The 18,557-nt window shown below is 42.2% G+C and overlaps 1 protein-coding gene across 1 annotated transcript in view; it reads right to left on the bottom strand.

Annotated features, from left to right (window-relative positions):
- Positions 1–2,298: 2,298 nt before the first annotated feature.
- The window catches only part of itga11a (integrin, alpha 11a), a 36,171-nt gene continuing 19,912 nt past the window's right edge, over positions 2,299–18,557 (bottom strand). The window contains exons 11-30 of the mRNA XM_028956280.1: positions 16,507–16,651; positions 15,710–15,858; positions 14,552–14,695; positions 12,534–12,737; positions 11,873–12,003; positions 11,627–11,793; positions 9,556–9,695; positions 9,047–9,157; positions 8,355–8,440; positions 8,007–8,211; positions 7,717–7,815; positions 6,584–6,660; positions 5,923–6,006; positions 5,705–5,795; positions 5,513–5,626; positions 4,879–4,962; positions 4,514–4,624; positions 4,334–4,429; positions 3,901–4,014; positions 2,299–3,376 (exon numbers count right to left, since the gene is read on the bottom strand). Of these exons, the coding sequence (XP_028812113.1) occupies positions 3,299–3,376; positions 3,901–4,014; positions 4,334–4,429; positions 4,514–4,624; positions 4,879–4,962; positions 5,513–5,626; positions 5,705–5,795; positions 5,923–6,006; positions 6,584–6,660; positions 7,717–7,815; positions 8,007–8,211; positions 8,355–8,440; positions 9,047–9,157; positions 9,556–9,695; positions 11,627–11,793; positions 11,873–12,003; positions 12,534–12,737; positions 14,552–14,695; positions 15,710–15,858; positions 16,507–16,651 (2,430 nt within the window). The 3' untranslated portion in view covers positions 2,299–3,298. The remainder of the gene's footprint in view (positions 3,377–3,900; positions 4,015–4,333; positions 4,430–4,513; positions 4,625–4,878; positions 4,963–5,512; positions 5,627–5,704; positions 5,796–5,922; positions 6,007–6,583; positions 6,661–7,716; positions 7,816–8,006; positions 8,212–8,354; positions 8,441–9,046; positions 9,158–9,555; positions 9,696–11,626; positions 11,794–11,872; positions 12,004–12,533; positions 12,738–14,551; positions 14,696–15,709; positions 15,859–16,506; positions 16,652–18,557) is intronic.

Below are 18,557 nucleotides of genomic sequence, written 5' to 3'. Positions count from 1 at the left end.
ACCTCGTGGTATGTAAAATTGGAATGGTTGCAAAGGATTTTAAATGTATCAAATTTGAATTAATTTTAATACCATATCATTAGCATAATAGATTTTTATAGCGTTTGAAGACAGGATTTCTTTTGTACTTTGCTGCCCTCTGCTGTGCAGTGTGTTCCATTGAGTACTTCATTCACTTACAAATTTCATTGAATAATCAGCCCAGCCGAAACCTTTGAAAATGGATGTAACATTTCTCCAAGAGGCTATCTATTCTGTCCAATCATCACAGCTATCGTCCTTGGAGACGGGGCAGTGGTGGCCTAGCGGGTGAGAAAACGGACACGTAAGGTTGCCGGTTTGAATCCTTGAAACTGTCAAGGTGCCACTGAGGTGCCACTGAGCAAAGTACCGTCCCCACAAACTGCTCCACAGGCACCTGTCATGGCTGCCCACTGCTCACCAAGGGTGATGGTTAAAAGCAGAGGACACATTTTGTTCCGTCACTGTGTGCTGTGCTGCAATGTTTCACAATGGCAAACATTTCACTTTCAACCCTACTCTTATTTTAGATGAAAATAGAAAATAGATAGCTAAAGCAGCTCACAGACCAGATATTAGATATTACACAGCCAAAACGCCTAACCGACTCTGCTCAAACATTACTCAAAGATTACTGTTACAAACAGAATATAACATTTTAATACCTCAACAAATAGAATATTTAATGTCAAACTTACAATGATATTTCTATGAGTATGGTGAGAAAACAGGTAAAGTTCTAGCTTGACAAGTACATGATAGGTAATATAACTAGACTACATCTGAAATCAAAAATGAAAATGGCATAAATGACACAGATAATGCAGAAGTCAACTTGCGCTTTCGTAATTTCACTATGTACTCCTGATTTAGTGACTAACATATCAGCTCTAGATGACTGTTAAAAATATATAATATTCTAGTCATGGAGCGAACTGTTCCCTTCCCTTCAGAATTCTCCCAACTTCTTTCTCCATTGTTGCTGTCTGTTTTCAAAGAATCTTTCATAAGACACTCTCTACCACCTACTATGCGACAAGCCGTTACCTTATTAATTTCAAAAAAATTTCACTGTTAAGCACTGATGCCAAAATACTAGCAAAAATACTAGCTTTACAATTGGAGAACGATCTTCAGATCTCACCAAAAAAAATGCTATTTAAAAAAAATGGTATTCTTTTTCCAATATAAGACATCTCATGAACATTCTATATAACCCCTCCCCATCCACTGTCCCTGAAATAATAATTTCACTTGACGCTGAAAAGGCATTTAATCGTGTGAACTGGGATTTTCTTTTCCTTACTTTTAAATTTGGTCTAGGTTCAAAATTTATATCTTGTCCCCAGAAGCTGCTGCTGTGAAAAATAAATGATAATATATCACCTTTGAGCTACGACGCGGAACAAGGAAGGGTTGCCCCGTATCACCTCTCCTCTTTGCATTAACAATAGAGCCACTTGCCATTGCTGTAAGAACATCTAGCAATATAAAAGGTATTAGTCAAGGATCTTTGGAACATAAAATAATGATTTACGCAGATGACACAGGTAGAACTCACTTTCTCTATCCCTTGGTGGAAGGATCAATGTAATTAAATGGTCTTGCCTAAATTTTTATACTTATTTCAGTCTCTCCCAATACTTTTTTTTTATTTAAACAATCAAATCTCAACTTCATTTGGATCAAGAAACAGCCCATAATAACTGGGAAAATATTACAGATTACTACTGGTTAGCTAATATGAAAGCAATCTTCTATTGGATTAGTGATGCTATTGATATCCCTAGATGGGTAAAAATAGAAAAGGCATCTATTGTGCTACAATGTGCCAACCTTCTTCTTTCTCAGTCCACATCTACTGTTACTTCCAATCCTATTGCAATACACACTGTAAAAGATTTGGCGATGAGACATGATTGCTTTGTGTTCATTTGTTGCTGGAAGACTAATTCTGTGCTAATGGAAAGATTCCACACTTCCAACGTATGGACACTGGACACAAGGACAAAATGTTCAAATGTGTAATGTGAGAAATTATGTTACACTGTGGAGGTGGATATCACGAGGTTCTCAACAACATTGCAACGCTTTTTAACCTTTGCCGAAAACATGGAGGCTTGTAGATTCAGTTAATTAATACTTGTATTGAGAAACATCTATATGTCTATGTAACACATTTACCTGTAAGTCTGTCATTTGTTTTCTTCCTTTCATTCTATCACCTCTTCGGGGATTGGGGTTTGATGTTAATTTGAGCACAGCCACAGACAGATATTGACCTTTGGACAATTTTAATGTTAAATGTAACACATTTGCATCAAGGTGGACCATGACATTTATTAATAAATCATCATATCTGCAATTCCTTGACAGCAGTATCAATTTTGTACACTATTACAAACACTCACAAGCTTGACATGGCTATAGGTAAATCATATCAAATCTTAACTTTATGGGTCGGTTTGCCATTCGCTAGGGGATCTTGTGAGGTTTTTTTTTTGTGACAGAACTGTACAATATGCATACCCTTTCATTAAGGCTATTTGTTGATTTGCAAAGCAGGTGTGACAAATGCAAAATGTCAGTTTTAAATGATATATTTGTCTGCCCTGTGACTACAAATCAATGCCACGATCCTTGCAAGAGTTCAACTTGAAGTACAAAAAGGGCCACAAATCACCTATTTACAATATTCAAGTCTATATTTTTTCCATAAAAAGTGCATGAAACAAAAAATAAAACAAAGTTTCAAAAAGTATTTTCCTCTTAAAAGGTAAAGTTTTTCTTTAGAGGATAGCGCTGCATGGAAATGTCCAGAAACCAGCACGTCACGTATCTGGTTTACTGAGATCCGCTCTTCATGCTCACTTTATCCAAAGGATAATTCCTGCCCCAACTTACTTCTCCAAACGTTCCTCAAACTGAGGGAAAGCACCAGGCAATACAGCATGGTGGCCATACTGGCATGCCACACTGCCTCTTGAGGTTTCTATGAAGACAAAAAAATCACTTGGTCATCAGAAGGCAGCAGGAATGGAGGGGTGATTTCCTGACAGAAACCCGGACCCCCGCAGTGTAGCACCAGGGGGAAGAGATGTCAGGAAGCAGCTAGCAGTGCAGGGCAGATGTTTGTGAGCAGGGTTCAGAGGTCCAAGGGCGGGTCGTCCAGTGCTCGGAGCTGCTGTTTCTCCTCTTGGAGTTGGAGACGTCTGTTGTTTTGGTCTGGTTTGGTCCCTGAGTGTTGGGTCGAGTGACCACTCTGCAGCAGCCTGTGTTACCGCTCCTCCGCCACCTTCCCGTTGGGCTCCTGCTCACCCTCCTCTCGCCTCTTCTGCCTCTGGAAAAAACCCAGCTAGCACACAGAGGGGCGATGATCATATTAGAAAATAGGAAAATAGACCTAATTTCTGTGGTAAGTGTACATTAGATATACCATGCATTTGGAGTAAAACGTTTTGAATCTGAACACTGGATATGCCATAGTTTCTCAGTTCATATTGCCTTGAACAATTTTGAACAATTTTAACCTTTAATATTGGCCGTTTACTCAGCATGTATACTAAAGGGAAGCAAAACAAACCCAACAAACATGGCGATGGTGGAGGAATGGTGGAGAATAGTGGAGTGAAAATCACAAACTGAGGAGATTAAATTGTCCAAATATGTAGCACAGACAAAGAATTTGGTCCCTGCTCTTGGTGTATCTTAAACAATACAACACAATATATAACGTTAAAGAACGTTAAAAAAATGTGTGACTATCAGGAAATGTAATTATAATTGCACCACTTGAATTATTTTAGATTACAAAAACCCAATTATGCCAAGTGATGTTTTACAGTGCAGTGTCCAAGGCATACAGTATATCAGACTTACTTTCCACAGAGCAAGAATAAGCAGAGCCAGCAGCAGCAGTCCTCCAAGAGTACTGCCTATAATAATCCAAATGGAGATTCGGTAATCCCCTTCTTTTCTAATCTCCAATATTATCTAGGGAAAAACACAGCACAATGTGTAACAAACACTCATCTGAAGGTATTCTATCAAACCCTGATGGCCCTGAATTTCTTGTTTTAACCAAAAGATGGCAGCAGCAATCATCTCATTTGAAAGAAAGAGCCAATGGTCCTTTCGGTCCTTTGGTTCCGCAGTTCTTCAGTGTGCTGGTGAACGGAGCCACACTTTGTGCTGAGGCTCATCTCAGTCATTTGATGGTATGCAAGATGTCATACCACCAGTCCCACCCCACTCAAGTTAGTTGTACAGCTGCTCTGCTTCATCAAAATGTTCGAAAAACTCCAGAACTCACATGTCTGACTGGCCGCTCCTCATACAAGAACATGGGGCTGGAAGGAGGCAGCTGTATTGCGGCTGTGGTCACCAGCTCCAGGGTCTTGAACTTTAGCTTCATGGGAACAGAGGAAAGAGATTCGTTCAAATTCTGCCCTTCTGTAGCACACAGGCGTCTTTAGCGGTGAACAGTACTTACAGCATGCAAAGCATCAACCCGCAGGAGACCTCTGATTCTTACGCTCACATCCATGTGGGAGGGGAGATTGACTTGGCACTGGACTGGGACGGTCAGCATATTTGAAGAGTTCTGCAGACACCAAGTAGGGTTTCATGATAAAGATGCTCGTATCAGACTCTAATAGTGACCAAAGTTTTCTATAATATGTAAGAAGCCTGAACATTAATGATGATGGAATGATGGAAGTCCATTCTATATTGTCTAATGTGGTTGCGAGAAGCCCAGCATCATCGCGGCAAAAAATGTATCTTCTGAAGAGCCTCAAATGTGAAATGCTTTGCAGTCTTTATGCCTGAGAGTGAATGGACAGGAAAATGAGTTACCAGACGTGACAGACGAGAGAGATCTTCTGGGGACGCTCTACTGTGTGCCACATGTTGAGGGGGAATGCAGTTGGTACCATCGATCTAAGCGGAAACATAAGTAATGAGGGTTTCGATGAAGCAGCGTTCTTTCTCACTGGCACAGAAATCCGACCTGAGGAGAGGAAACTGTAAATATGATGATAGCTTGCCACTGTAATAAAACAACTCAGCGGAGCTTGTAGGTAGTTCGCTAACCCATTATTACTCCCACGGAGTTCCTTCAGCACATGTGCTGCTCAAGCAGAATATACTCTTCTGACTCGGGTTATGAAGACACACAGACAGATCCGCTGCCAGCACTTCGTCCACATCATTTTGTTTCCTCTACTTGGCGCGGTTCAGACATTAAAAAAAGCTTACACTGAATAGAGAGGTCTAGCTTGTCCTGCCAAGATGTGTTGAAGATACTGAACTCAACGTAATTCAAAGAGGATTACTGATTCAGTGAGGAAATCTTTTTTTTTACTTCGGAAAAAAATTTAATTCTTGTAGTTATCTTTTTATCAAAGTGTTCTATTGAAACAACAGGCATTCTTAGATGAATAAACAGATGAATAGTCCCACACCTCTACCGTGGCATGTAAATTCTCACCTGATCTATCTGGAAGTCTGTAATCTGCAAAAGCTGGTTTCCATTCTTTGTCACTTCAGGGACATCAATGTTCAGCTGCATGTCCCTCACTGGGAAGTAGCCGAGATTCTGGATCTGCAGCGTGGCAACAGCACAGAGAAAATAAAAAAAAAAAAAACTTGCAAAACAATGCAAAAGTATCACAGGACTCACTTGAAAGGTAAAGTTAAAAGGAGGGCCGATAGTTCCAGGTTTTTCCAAGGACAGGTCTGCTTTTATTTCATAGCGGGAGGGGTCTGAATCCCTAAGGGGGACAGAGAAAAGATCACATCCCATCATAAAGTTTACAGCAGAAAAGATGGACTGGTTTCCTAATGAAATTATCGTTACGTCTTACAGAATGAGCCAAAGAGATTTAACAGACTGCTAACCTTGTGAAAAGGACGTCGGCCTCATATTTCAGAAGGTAAAAAAGATCATTTGTGTTGTCATCTAAGGCAACTTCTTCTCCTTCGCTGTAAAACAGAAACAAATGTGGAGCGTCTCAGCTAACACTGTAAACATCGGAAACCCAAAAGGAATGTCTGCATGCTTAACTTTTAAGCTGCGATCCAATACTTTTTCCTGTCCGACCCTTCTTTCAAGGGTTAGAAAGTTCAGTAGCTGCTGCAACTCAAATCACCTTTCTTCATTTTTCATTCAAAACGATTGCTTTTGTCCATCACATTGTTAAAAATTCCAGTCAAGTCAATGACTGAAAATGGCTGATAATTAATGGAATGTTTGCATATATGTCTGTCACTTCACTGATCATTAGAATTATAAAATTTTAGTACAGCTGAACACAACAACTATTTGAAGAAACACCAAAACTGGTCAAATTCAAACTGGTTGGATCTGGTGCATCAGAAAATGTTGGTTCGACGACATCAATGTTTGTAACTTCATATAGTCAATGACAAACAATGTTTTTTTTTTTTTAAAACAATGACATTTTTACACGGCTCTTTTGTATACTAGTGTGTATATTGTGTAGTATATATTAGTGTATATATTGGGCTTTTGAAATACATGTAAACAATAAATCCTCACCTGTTAACATTGAGGATAACTCTCACATAATCCATCAGCACTGAGGGCTTAAAATCAAACTCCAGACGGAATGACACCTGTGGTTGGGACACAAATTTGAACTGTAAGTGTTCGTGGTCCTATAATATTTTTACATATCGTCTCCCCCATCTGAATTCCTGACCAAAATGTCCATTAAATAGCTGGGTGTGTTTATATGAGGTCCTTGGGGGTGGGCTGCCTGTAATAACCCTCTTCCAGCTCTAAGAAATGAGCTTGGAAAAGATCTCTGAACTGTGCGAGTAATGGCTCCATTTTTTTGTGTGCTGGCACTGCCAAGCATGGAAAAACCACGCACTCCTCCACTGGCCTGAGATCTGCGACTGAACCGTTCATGCCACCCCTCAGAGGAAGCAACCAGACCACAGCATCTAAAAAAAAAAGGCCCCAGATCTGTCTGTGATTGCCAAGACGCCACCACCCAACGTTACCATTTACAGTAAAATCCTCAAGGAGCAGGTGAACCATTACATTTTCCGAATAAGAGGAGAGATTTTTGAGGTTTTGTGTTGTAAGTGTGGCTCCTTCTCAGCTCGTTTAGAGTGATTTGCAGCGATGCACTAACTATTTGGCAGCAGCACTAAAGCACAGTGACTTCTAACTCTGGTCACTTTAACAGCTCCAAATAAAGGGTTGCTGGTTTGGATCCGACTTGCTCTTTTTGTTGTGATGAAATCACTCGATATATGTTTTCAAGGCTAAACTGTGATCATTCTTAGATATCACACCTATTATTTGCACCGCTGATTTTGTCTACCATCTCATATATATGATACACATTTGATCCCGGTTGTCAGTCTGATTGAAGACTATTGCTCATCAACGACTTGTTTCTATTGCGGTCATCATCTTCAGGAATCTGTTGGTCGTTACTCAACTAGACATTAGTTGTTGTTTACCATGTATTTCCACTGAACACACCGAGGCCAACACGCTGTATATCTTTTTCTTGTTGATAATAACACGTCTTAAATGGGATTAGAAGGTGGGGAAAGGAAAGTATTACATCAATGTATTAAATAGATTTTTCACTAATCAATTCAAGAACCACAGCAATATGAAACATCGCTTTGTGATGTGCAGCAACTTCTCACCTGGCTTTTGGCTCTCATGAATGGTTGACTGATGTTGCACAACCTCGAATTTTTCATCTTGCCTTCACGCTGGCATTCTATCTTGATGTCTGAGTTGTCCTATAATTAGGGAAGTTCATTAATAAAACAACAATAACATGTTCACTCTACACAGTTGTGTCATTAAAAACTTGCATCAGCAAAGTTATTTATAAGCAGGTGAAGTAGCAGGGACATCTGAATGACTTTTAACATCTGATAGAGACTTTACGGCAGAATTGTGCAAGTTGACGCTAATGCAGATGTAGAACCTTGACTATCAGGCTGGAGAAGCGCAGGTTGGAGGAGTAGGTGATGTTGAAGCGAGCGCTGTAGGCGTTTTCTCCACGGTTCTCCAGTCGTGTGTCCACCACCATTCGCGTGCGTGAAGCCTCTATCAGCCGCTCTGATACCACAGCCTTACCCTGATTCTGGCACACTGCGCCCCACGAGTGCACCATCTGCCGACAGAACTGCCTGGGGGAGCAGAGGAACAATTGCAAACATCTTCTGGTTAATGAAACAAGACTGTTATTTGTATATTTGTTTTACTGCAAGAGCCAAGAGAGAAATGAGTGTGTAAAATTTGCATTTGACATGAGTGTGAGCATCTGACTGACCCTCGACTGAGAAGGTCAGAGTGGCTCTGTAACACCAAGTCAGGGACACAGTGGTCATCTTCATCACAGCCATTCCAGAAAGGCAGCTGCAGATACAATAGAAGCATGCATTACATTCAACCACAGAGTTCAGACTGTACTCAAAACAATCTTTCACCCAAAATTTCTATCTAAAGACCATCAACCAACTTGCAACTAATCTCGCCAGAACACTGATATGGCATGTGTCTGCCTGAAATCAATGCTCTAATAATGTTGTGACCAAGCAATACCTTCATTCAGTGTCCTCTTCAGACAGAAGGGATGACAAGTGACATTTTTCACAGACAATAATTCAGGCCATGTCACGCAATGGGCTACTGGTGCTAACTCTGGTTCTATTGGCATAACCACAAAATGAAGCAAATCTGTTTGCTGGCTGGTTTTGGAAGGGCTGTTGGAGCTTCAGATGAATAGCTATTATTCTTAAAAATGGTCAGTTTCAAAAATAATTAAAGTTTGCAATTTGGTATAAATATGTACCACATTTGGTTCTCCAAGACTTGGCTTAATTGTGGTTTGTTTGTAAAACTCATAAATGTAATTACTAAAGCACACTATCTTCTTATTAAGCTCAATGGTGTCTCAGCTCAATGTAATTAGTCACAAATCCATTGATCCTCTCAGGTGTGGGTGCATTCTGACCGGCTCACCTCAGTCCTGACAGTGGTGGGCCAGGTGTCGTCCAGAGCTGGACCCTGATCTGGGTCCTGCAGTCCAACTACTACAGTGAATACAATGGGCCGGGCGTAATCGGTGGTTTCCTGAACAATGGAAAATATGGATAGAGCTAGTCTCTGTCATCCTTAGATAAACAGAGTGCACACAGGATAGCTAATACAGGATTATAGTAGTGTACATGATTTTTATTAGTAGTATATTTAGGAAGAACCAATGCAATGGAAATATTGATGCTGATAGGAGCCGACACTTTACATGCACTCTTAATGTGCATGAATTTGATGGTAATTGGGGGCTTTAAAATATTTCTGTGAATTGTGCCTTGTGTGGTTTAACATTCTTACAACATACATCTTTAATTATTTTGGAAAATTAAAAGTTCCTTGAAATTGTACAGTTTATGAAAATATCACATGAAAATGTAAGCCTCTGATGAACAACTGGGAAATTATCATAGTACTAATTTGCTAAACAGGCCTACCATGACGTGGAAGTAGATGTGCTCACAGGTTTCTTCTCCAGGCAGTAAGGTAAGGTTACGAGGCTGCTGCCTGTCACTGTCATCCAAGACCGCACGTGGGGCGAACCTCTTCTCCTCAATGAAGGCACTGTAGCGTAACCCTAAAATGGCAGTCATTTGTGATTAAATGGGATTGTAGTAATGGATGCAAAAGTGGATGATAGAAAGTGAAAATCATTCATGATAATTGTAAAAGCCCTCTAATACTAAAGGCTTGTGGCATCAAGACCTTTAGGCTTTTAGCTGTTCAATACTTTGTCGATGCACCTTTGTCAGGAATAATTATCGCTGCAGTCATCTTTCCCTATATCCTGACTAGTCTCCCAGTTCCTGCAGCTGAAAAACATCCCCACAGCATGATGCTGCATGATGCTGGTTTTAGAGTCCTTCAGGAGCATTTTGGCAAACTGCCAGGTTCCTTTAATGCTAAGGAGTGGCTTCCATATGGCCACTTTATTATACAGGCCTGAATAGTGGATGGTTGTCCTTCTAGAAGGTTCTTGTCTGAGGACTGTCTGAGGACTGAGGACTGAGGCACAGAGGACCACCGAAGCTCTAACAGAATGACTATTGAGATCTTGGTCACCTCTGATTGCTCAGTTTAGTTGGCCTGCCGGCTCTAGGAAGAGTCGTATTGGTTTTGAACTTCTTCCACTTACAGATGATTGAGGCCACTGTGCTCATTGAGACCTTCAAAGTAGCAGAATTTTTTCTTTTTTTAAAACCTTTCCGAAATTTGTGCCGCAAGATAATCCTGTCTTGGAGGTCTACAGACAATTCTTTGACTTCTTGCTTGGTTTATGCTCTGAAATGAAATGTCAGCTGTGGGACCCTCACAACAGGTGTGTGCCTTTCCATGTACCATGTAGAATGAACAGTTTTTTTTCCACAGTTGGACTCCAATTAAGATGAAATATCTAAAGGATGATCAGGGGAAATGGGATGCACTTGAGCTCAATTTTGAGCTTCATGGCAAAGGCTGTGAATACTTATTTACATGTGCTTTCTCCTTTTAATAAATTTGCCAAAACTTAAAAAGTAACCTTTTTTCACGTTGTCATTATGGGGTGTTGTATGTAGAATTCTGAGAGGAAAAAAAACGAATTTAGTCCATTTTAGAATAAGACTGTAGCATAACAAAATGTGGAATATGTGAAATGCTGTGAATACTTTCTCTATGCACTGTAGGGCTAATCAGGTTTAATAAGAAGCATGAAGTACACAGGACTTTGACGATTTGGACATTTGGAAATGTGCTTCCATTTATAAAAGTGCAATATTTTGCTGAACCACATGTGGGTTTCTAACGAAACAATTGTTGAAATATGGGTTTCAGTGTTTGCAGCCCAACTGGTTTGACCTTTTGATTTTTCCCACCCTGTGTTGATGCAGTCAGTTTCAGGATATCTGTCTGTCTGTGACTCATTTGCACACACGCTGAGCAGTAAATCTAAGCCCTGTAGCACATCTTTTAAAACAAATTGAGATCAGGGAGGACCGGATTCAGATTGCGGGTGGGCCTCAGCATTCCCAAGGTCCTGGAATCTAGACCTGTCCACAGGGACCAGCGGTTTAACGGCGGCGGTGTTTGTCCTCTGCCACCGAAGTGCATTGACAGTGGTTTTCTGCTCTGGCACACAGCAGTCTACTGAAGGACATTAGAGTTCTAAAAGACACTGATATCAGTGTTGGTATCATTATCTGCTTGAGTCATAAATTATATCAAGGTCCAACTATGCAATTTTTGGCAGGCTGTGACCTGACTATGCCTGATTGTGCAAAGATAAATTGCACTATAGATATTAACGAAATCTTCTACAAAGATTCAATGTTTTTTTTAAAGTAGTCTTTTTTAGTCCTCAGAGTGTGGGAAGTATTGGGAAGCTACTGCATAAAACCAGGATATTTTTATTTCTTTGTTCAGTCTGTACTGAAGTCACTATATTATCAGATAGAAACTTGTTTCTGCATTGTGAAATATAAATAATGATTTTACTGTTGGAAAGGTCTTGGAAAAGGCCTAAATACTCACCAACTTCCTGCACTGATCGAATGGTTGTCCTTGCAGTAATATTTAGACACACTATTGCAGACATGCAGGTCACGTCCTTGCCTCCTCTTCGACAGTCCTTGTTGAAGATGTTCACTTTGCTGGGTTCAAATTTAACATTAGCATAGATGCGGATCACACTTCGGGACCTGCAAACCAAGCCCAAGATGCTCAGATCTGACTCTGTGACATGATGAAACAGTGGTGGTTGAAAGTGCTCCCACCTACCAGAGAAGAACTGCTGCACCCAGAGACCCAACTGACAGATCAACCAGGCCATCCCCATTAATGTCCATCTTTCCATGGATGCTGCGGCCAAAGTATTGCAGGCCTGGTGCCAGGTCTGCTCCACCGATTCTCTAAGAAAACCCAAAAAGGAGGCGAGTGAATGGGAGGAACACTACAAGGTACCTACTAATCCAACACAAAATGTCACACAATAATGCTATAAAAACCCTGCAACATCTTAACTATGCAAATAAGCAAGAAATGTTTATTTATGGGACATTATTCACAACCACTTTGGAATAAAAAGATCACAGGGGGGAGGGGGAGGGGGGGTGCTATTAATTATTTTCAATTTCGTGCTGGAGTGACCAATTACCATGACTCCACCCCAAACGATTAGCATCAGTTGCTCTCTCATTATAGTGTGACTTATTACACATTTGATTACATTAGACAGGTACACCTTCATCCCGGTGTTTATTGTCCTTATTTAAGTTTCCCATAGACAGTAAACAGAGTGGAGAGGATCAACAACAAGGCCTGTGGAGCATCCACTTTTCTAATTGACACTTTTTTTAAATAAAATGATTTCTAGAACCATTTTTATAGTCATTCAAATATAGGTTAATGGTTAATAGCGCAGTTTCATCTGTCTCTTCACCTGTTTGTATTTGCGCAGTATCCTGTTGCGGTAGCTGCAGAACACATAAATCGCCCCTCTGTGGTTGTCCTCCAGTGGGGCACCAATCACCACATCGTTATAACCATCACCATTGAGGTCAGGCACAGGAGCCAGAGCAGAACCGAAACGAGCGTTCTGCCCCTGATCTGAGTTCTCCAAAGAGCCCTCCAGGATGAAGCGGTTCTAAAGGAAGACCGAGAAGAAGAGGAAGAATGAAAACGACGTGGGCCATTTTTCTACACTCATCATACTAATCATCAAACGTGAAAGGACAGGGTGAAGAGGGAACAGATTTCACAACTTTAACAGCAGGGCCTCAGTACACAGGAAAAATTCCAAAAAACAGACTAAACTGGAGAAAAGGGAGACCGTCCTGCGTTTATTTACTCTAGCCATGAGGAGACATCAATTGTTATCGTTAACTCTGCTCTTTTGGACTTCTGTTTGTTATTACAATGACTAAAAATTCCTCATGAAAGCTAAACATTGAAAAATAATGGTAATCAAACGATGAAAAGCATCAATCGCTGAGTTAAATCGAATTGAAGATTCATGTAAAAATTCCTAGACGGATGAAATATGAATTTCTTGCCGGCATGGCTTCTGGTTTTCCTTTGAGAGAATCTGTGCTGAGATATCATCAGCAATATGATGTAATTCGGAAAAAAGCTTATGCCGTTGAAAATAATTAGTGTCCAATCCTAGGAAATTTTGAAGGAAAGATGCAATTTCTCAGCCTGAATGTCGGAACGCCAAGAATCTAAAAGCCTAATTTGCCAAGAACATCACCCCCCCCATGAATTCATCCCTCCCCATCATGAAAAATATGGCTGTGGCTATGCAGAATCATGAGATCACTCGTTTTTTCTGTCGTCCCGAAGGAATGGGTAGTGAGGGGGAGGTGGAGCGGCATCCACACACTTCATCCACACGCAGAACCCTGGGTCCTGCTGATGCAGCCCGGAGGGAGGAAAAGCTGAATCCCACAGCTTTATTTAAAACACATGTCTCCGCGCTGCGCCCTGAAGACAATCTCTGTAAGGTCCATAAGGTGTCTTGTGGATTCTCCCTGACATATAGTCAAGGGCATGAGGCGAAATAACGAGAGTTAAGGCCCTTTTAAAATCAGATGGAGTCTCATGCACTGTCTTCTAACAACCCTGAATTCTCTCCAGTAATTTCTACCAATTAGGAACTTTTATCCATAGGCTGCAGGTAATTACGTTTAAAGGGGTAAATGTTTTCCTACTGAGTTCACCATGCACTTGCCATTAATACACAATGGGAAACACTCTCATATGCTGGGGGGAAGGCAGGTGCCCACTGCCTGTCCCACTTGCAGACGGAATTAATCAGAGTATAACTATGTTATGGCACTGCATCCTGCTTTATGGAGAGGATTATCTGTACTTTGAGGAGGAGAAAGTAACAGTTCAGCTGCAAACTTTACCATTATTCATCTACAATAAACAATACCTCATACAGAGACAGATCAACTTTAAAGCAGTTACTACCACTGTGTTGTTGTGCAAAAAAAGTAGTGAAATATAGAAAATACTGAAAATATGTTACAGTACTTTTAATTTGCAGTAGTTCTGGGAGGTGGAACTTCATCCACATTTGACCAAGTGAGACGGAAACAGGCACTGTCACAGGTGCAAAGGCGATTGCCTACCTTTGTGACCATGGATAAGTGAAAGTGAAAGTGATTGCCATTGTGAAACACTGCAGCACAGCACACGGTGACACAACGAAATGCTTGTCTATCCCATCACCCTTGGTACGCAGTGGACAGCCATGACAGGTGGTCGGGGAGCAGTGTGTGGGGACGGTGCTTTGCTTGGCAGTGCTTTGCTGTAAATGTGCTGCCACATATATTCCATGCAACAAGGCACTTAACTCTTTGTTCTCCAGGGAAGGTGGACTTGTAATTAGTCATTAACCATATATCCTTGTCTATCTTAGTACCCACTATTCCACTGAGATCAATCGGTCACCTGCTCGGTCACACGGTAAATGTAGACCTTGCCCTTCTCCCAGCCGCCACTGAAAAACATGGGTGCCGCCACCAGCAGGTTGTCCGTGACTCCATCTCCATCGATGTCCACTGCGGCGATTTCGCTGCCATAGTACGAACCAATCTGTTAAAACAAAATCCTCACCGTCAGGACCCAACACACGCAGAACCTGGCCTGACGTGATGTGGCTTTACTTTTTTCCATCTGGAGGCCACCCCAACAGCTTTAAAGTAAAAACATGATGAGTGCCCCAAAGAATGCTCCAAATGTGTCTTTGGGCTGTTGTTGTTTTGTTGTTTTTCTGTGGTGTCAAGCTGGATTTCCAAACTCCGGCTGATACACACAGATGCCCTCTGTGTTTTGAATTAAGCGAAGGGATGGGAAGCACATGGTCCCAGAGTTGTGAAAATGTATGTGGTGTCTAGACTGTGTTTGTGTCTAGCATATGTTGAACAAGCTAAAACACACACCAAAAAAACAGAGAAGGTTCCACTTAAACCATATTAGTACTGTACCACCTGGCAGGAGGTCTGCAGCTCGACTCCTAAAAACATCTGTAATGTGTATGAATGTGTTTTTAGAAAGAAAAAACGGGCAAATGAGCACATTTCAGCGATCAATGGGTGCAAATCAGGATCTGATGATCTGATCATCAATGTGACATATGATGGATGTCAGACAGCCATGCAAATGTTCTCCGTGTCTCCTACATCACACTAAATGAATCTGTTAGGTAGCTGTGTAAATATGTTGCTGCCACCACAGTCACATTGTACAACCACATTTAGGTTGCAGTCTGTCTATGGTTGCAAACGCATTATACCATCCTTCTCTTCAAAACATGACACGTTAAGGACTCTACAACCACCAATACTAGCAGACAACCAAACATTTTGCCAAGATGATGACAATGCACAGCGTAAATCTGTCTTGAAGAACTAGTGCCATTTCAAATGCCAAAAAAAGTAAAACTAATCCAAACGTGGTGAAAGAAGGCTGGTGACCCTGGTTATACAGTATATAATGTTTAAGCAACCTTGTGTTTGTGAAAGGCACTATATAAATTAAACTTATTATTACTATTATAGTGTGCAATGACAATGTGTGTGTGTGTGTGTGTGTGTGTGTGTATTTTACCTGGTGCCCCTTTAGTGAGTTTAAGATGGTGAGATTGCCATCATTTTTCAGGGAGAATATGATGACCTTGCCAGTGTGATTAAAACGTGGGGCTCCAGCCACATACAGTTGGCCTCTTCTTGAAGACACTATCGAAGTCACAGCATAACCTGTTGGCAATAACAAATGCTAGTTAAGGTCCAATTATTCACAGACGAAAAAAAAAAATTGAGCTAGCATCAATTAAGCAAAAATGGCATCTGACAGTCTTGGTGCCACAGAAATAAAACCTCTTTATCTGTTCAGCGAGAAAACATTTTCAAATACATGCACGAAACCACAAAATGTATACGTCAACAGCAATTTCCAATTTAAAAACTCATACGCAGATATTAAGATATTAGGTTTTCTCCATGAATAGGACAAACTGACACTGTGACATTTATGTCACTTTAGTAAAACACACAAAAAACCTTTAATTTAAGTGTAATATGTCAGGATGCCTCTGCTCTCCATCTGAGCATGACCAGACTTTTTTTGCGTTGTCCACAATGAGGCTGCAATGGCTTCCATCAAGGCAGTATGGGAAAAGAGGAAACCAGAAACCAGGAGTAGGATCTGAGGGAAGCCAGTGGAGCAGTTTTAAAGACAAGGCTTCAGGAGTGGCGGTGCTAAACCACAACGCTTCAATGCACTTGCCACATGGTGTAGGAAAGCGAGAGTAGGGAAATGAGCGATTGGTGATGAGGTACGGTCTTCTCTGTAAGCTACATGATGCTGACTGTGACAGTAGTGTCTGTCTGGTCTCTGGACCTCACCCAGGTATGCGGCGTGATTCTTCAGCTCCTCTGGGAACTCCTTTGAGTATGAAGACATAGGTGGGATCACTTTCCCCTGGCGTGTTTCCTTCAGAACAGCCCCATTCCAGTCATAAGCCCCGACTGCTCCAACTAGAATTCCATCCTGGAGTGACAGGAGAGACTTTCTCAATTGACACAAATATTGTTCATGGCTATATAATCTACAATAATCATAATTATATATCTATTAACTTCATACTGAAATGAAAAGCACCACATCCATGTTTCCATTGGTTTTTGACTAGATTTCAGTCAACAAGGACTTTGCCAAGAGGTAAACTTATGCGTAAAACCACTGCATATCACTTTCTTCTCGAGGGTTTTGGGTTAAATAGGTTTGGAGACACCAAACACATTTTAAAAAATTGCTCAAAGAGCATTTTTTTTGCCAAATATACCTAATTATACAGTATCTGCATTCCAAATCCAATTAGTTTTATAAAATGTGATAGAAACAGCTATATCCATACAGTGGCACATGTTACAGAAGTCACCACGCAGATGCCAGACAAGGACATCATAATGATTGAAAAATGCACAATTTATAAAGAAACATACATTTAAGAACACTCTCTTCAGCATAAATATGTATTTGCTTGGGTGTGCAGGGTTACCATGGTTTCTAACATCAATCTCAACAGAGCAACAGTGAACTAAAAACCATGCAGTTTATTTAAGGAAAAAAAGCATTTGACATTTTTTGGATCCTTTGCTCTTCAGACATTGCCAGTTTAGAGGCATCATCATCAATAGGGGTGGTTTCCATTGCACAATCAAACTCCTCTTTAGCTGTCAGGATTGCCTGCAGCTGGCCTCCACACCTGACTTTAATCCTGACGCCCCATAAATGCCGGAAGTTTCCGCCCATTCGGGGTCGCTGGCATTTTCGTGAACTCGCTGCACGAACTTGACCTAGTTTTGTTTTATGTGTTTTGAGTTCTGGCAATCGCCACACGCCTACGGGTTGGTTTCAGTTCGTGATTTATGTTAAACTGTTTTCGGCCACCGCGCCATTGTTTCTTTGAGTTTATTGTTTGTTTATAAATAAAACCCTTCCCAGTATGTCAGACCTCTGCGCTTCCTTCCCCCGTAAGTCCGTAGTCGTGACAGAATGCCAGCGACCCCCCCAAAAGCGCAGAGGTAAAAAGCAGAGGAGAAGAAACGCCGCGAAGGACGCAGCCCGGCGCGGCGAACGCGGACACCAGGGGAGAGACGCGCCGCCCGTTCTGGTGGAGCGTTTTCTCCCCGAGAAGCCGTGGTACGCGGCGCCGCGTGATGACGTCACCCCCGGGAAACTCCGCGAAACCCGGAAGCGACAACGTCGGCCAAGAACTCTGCGCTCTGCTGGCAAGGCTCCCCGTGGACTGGGACGACACGGACGACGACGAGAGCACGGGAGACGAGAGTTGGGCTCCCCCCATCGCGCCAGTCTGCGATCGTCGCAAGGTCCGTGGGGACCCACGTCACTTCCAGGGGGGTGAGAAGCGGCAACAACAACGGCGGCGTTCCTCCAGCGAGGAGGTGGGCAGCCTCCAGCCCGAATGGCCAGAGTACTGCCCATGGGAGCTTATCGCGCCATGGGTCCAGGATGTCCGCAGGGTGGACGACCCGTGGAGTCACCGGTGGGAGGACACGGATGACGAAAGCGATGATGACGTGGATTTTCGGTGGGCGGTCGGTGCCGGGATGGCTCCGCCCAGCGTGCGCGTCCGAGATCATCGCGGCGTCCGTGATGACCCATGTGACTTCCGGGGGTACGAGGTGGACACGGACGACGACCAGGATGACGCCGTTTGGGCAGTCGGTGCCGGGATGGCTCCGCCCATCGCGCCCATCCAGGATCGTCACGAGGTCCGTGGAGACCCACGTCCCTCCCAGCAGTGTGAGGAAAGCTGGTGGAAGAGGGCGACGGGATGTCGCCAGCCAGCAACTGCGCTGCCGGGACTGCCTCGCAGGGAATCCTCCATTCCTGCTCCAGTCGCCGACCCGCCTTCCCTCTGCCCGGACGT

Source organism: Denticeps clupeoides, chromosome 16, assembly GCF_900700375.1.
Source record: "Denticeps clupeoides chromosome 16, fDenClu1.1, whole genome shotgun sequence".
NCBI classification, from domain to species: Eukaryota; Metazoa; Chordata; class Actinopteri; order Clupeiformes; family Denticipitidae; genus Denticeps; species Denticeps clupeoides.
Note: the sequence above shows the minus strand (reverse complement) of the source record. Positions and strands in the feature narration are given on the sequence as shown.